The 2,692-nt window shown below is 51.5% G+C and overlaps 1 protein-coding gene across 1 annotated transcript in view; it reads left to right on the top strand.

Annotated features, from left to right (window-relative positions):
* VOLCADRAFT_103397 (uncharacterized protein) overlaps positions 1–1,922 on the top strand; it is a gene marked incomplete at its 3' end in the record, with an annotated part of 4,007 nt that extends 2,085 nt beyond the window's left edge. Inside the window, exons 5-6 of the mRNA XM_002947256.1 lie at positions 293–326; positions 1,840–1,922. Of these exons, the coding sequence (XP_002947302.1) occupies positions 293–326; positions 1,840–1,922 (117 nt within the window). The remainder of the gene's footprint in view (positions 1–292; positions 327–1,839) is intronic.
* Positions 1,923–2,692: the final 770 nt, after the last annotated feature.

The raw sequence follows: 2,692 nt of genomic DNA, 5'->3' as shown, positions 1-2,692 counted from the left end.
CTTTACAATTGTACACTCGAAGTGTTTGGTGAACATGTATGTTTGTATGTGTAGACATGTGAGCTTGATACAGGCATATGCATGGATGGAAGTGTATAGAGAGGCTTGCAAATATTTTTTTACATAGGCGAAATAGGCATACGTGCTCAGATAGATGGATGAGACAGCTGTGATAGCATGTGTAGGCAGGTTGGACAGGGACATACTTACAATCCATTGACACCGGCATATGGCCCGGCATACGGACAAGGAACACTTGTAAACACGGGTTACCCTGTCTGTTACCCCTCAGTACAATATTACCCCGACCCCTTTGTTACCCCTTGGTAAGGGGCTACCCCTACCCCTTTGTTACCCCTTGGTAAGGGGTTACCCCTACCCCGGGGTTAGGTTACCCACCCCCCTTCGTACATAGCCACATGGGTAACCACTTACCCCTACCCTTACCCCTACCCCTAACCCCTGGGTTATGCTTAAGGGGGGGTTACCCCTCGTTTTATGCCATAGGGACTATCAGCAGAGTTCGCCAAGCTGGGTCTTTATCCTTCGAAGTCTGATCCGGCGATGTTTGTTAAGACGGACGAGCGTGGGGTTCTTATTGCTTTGGTGCACGTAGATGACACTATTGTTGCGTCGGAAGACCCGGAAATGGTCCGGGCAATTAAAGCTGCAATTGCGAAGGTCTTCAAGGTGCGCGACCTTGGAGAAGCGAAGGTGTTTTGGGGCATGGAAATTAGGAGGGAGAAGTCGGGTGAGATAGTGTTGTCGCAGCATAGGTATATTGTGCAGCTGTTGGAGCGTCATAGGATGATTGACGCCAAGCCGAGGTCTATCCCTTTGCCTCCGGGCTTTAGGTACACTCCTAAGGGGGACGGAGAGGAGCTGCTGGGCAATCCCACCGAGTATAGGGCTTTGGTGAGAGAATTGAACTATCTGGCGACGAACACGCGGCCTGACATTTCATATGTAATGTTATGTAATGTTACAGAGTGGGGGGCTTCTGGGCCGCTTTATCACATTGTCAGTTCTACGATGTATCATCTTATAGCACCGTCCACCACTACCACACTATACTTCGCCATACGAACTGTAAGTCCAAGGCGGCGGGTCCAGCCGTCTAGGACCCCTCCTCATCCATTCACCCGAACAACCGAAGAGATGGAGGGTTCGGCAATCGCCACCAATCTAGCGTGCGAATCTGGTCCATCAACTGCGACCTCAACTCCACATTTCAGCAGCTAGCCATAATCTCGCGCTCCCGACTAATTCGGGGGTCTCCCCAGTAATCGAACCCAGGACCTTAAACCGCGAATCGCAGTAGTGTCAACCCAGACCAGACCCAGACCAGACCAGACCAGACCAGTAGTGTCAACCCAGACCAGACCCAGACATTTCATATGCATTGAGCGTTTTGTCCCGGCATATGGCCGCACCTACGAAGACTGCCATGAACTTAGCAATCGGCGTTCTGCGTTACCTGGCGGGGACTCGCGAACTAGGATTGCGTTTTGGGGGTGTTGGCGATGTTGCTGTGTCCGGGTATAGCGATTCTGACTGGGCAGGAGACCCAGTTACGCGGCGTTCTACTTCCGGCTACATTTCACTCTTAATGGAGCTGCGATTAGCTGGAGCAGCCAACTTCAACACACTGTGGCGGCTTCGTCGGTGGAGGCCGAGTATCAAGCGACAGCAGCAGCTGTTCGCGAGGCTTTGTGGCTTCGCAAGCTGATGGATGATTTGGGTTTGACTGAGAGCGCAATCGGAATCCAAATAGATTCCCAGGGGGCGCTTAGCTGTTGAGGAAACGGTCCTCTCCCAACTCGTGTGGTTGTCGACCAGGGGATTTGACCCCGGGTCTGCGCCTGACTAATGGGGAAGACTTACCCCAGAACTTTATGGGGCTACCGATGCATATCCGGTAGCTAAGTGATAGACATTAGGGCACCGTCTGGACGGCGCAGTGAGATCGCGGAATGTACGTGCAGTTAGATCGCGGAATGTACGAGTTTTCTGCTAGCGCCGGTATTTAGGGCGGTGACTGCGCCTATTAGTTTATCTCACAACGATCGGTATTCCTACCAGGAATCTCCTCAAGTCCTGCCGAACGCTAACAATACTCTTTACATTACTTGTAACAAGTTTATCGTGCTAAATATCTTCGCCACCGGCAATCCTTCCGGAATAACAATTAGCGTTAGCCGTCACCGTCGCCAATTCTTCAATAGGTTATGAGCCCCGCTTAGCGCAGACAGCTATCGCCCAAAATTGTTATTTCTATCCCTCATCGACAATGGTTAAGGACAAGCTTGATGAGTCGCTGGACCTCAACAACTACTCTACCTGGCAAATTCGGTTTAGCGCGATGTGCATGGAGCTTGGGCTTGAGCAATCCCTGCTCGACGAGCCGTGCAACGAGGAGCAAATTCGACAGTCACGGAAGGTCATCAATTTGCTCATCAAGAACGTCAAGGATCATCATTTGCCGATGGTTACCGGTGCTGCCAACGCGAAGAAGGCCTGGGACGCCTTGGGATCTATGTTTGCTGCCAACAACAACGCCCGCAAGGTGTCTCTACGTCAAGAATTCAGCCGTTTTAAAATGGTCGACGGCGAACCTCTTCCGATGTACTTTGCGCGTGCAAGGCAGCTGCAAACAGATTTATTGGGAGTCGGCCACGTAGTTAACGACTCC

The sequence above is a fragment of the Volvox carteri genome, assembly GCF_000143455.1.
Source record: "Volvox carteri f. nagariensis unplaced genomic scaffold VOLCAscaffold_5, whole genome shotgun sequence".
NCBI lineage: Eukaryota > Viridiplantae > Chlorophyta > Chlorophyceae > Chlamydomonadales > Volvocaceae > Volvox > Volvox carteri.
Note: the sequence above shows the minus strand (reverse complement) of the source record. Positions and strands in the feature narration are given on the sequence as shown.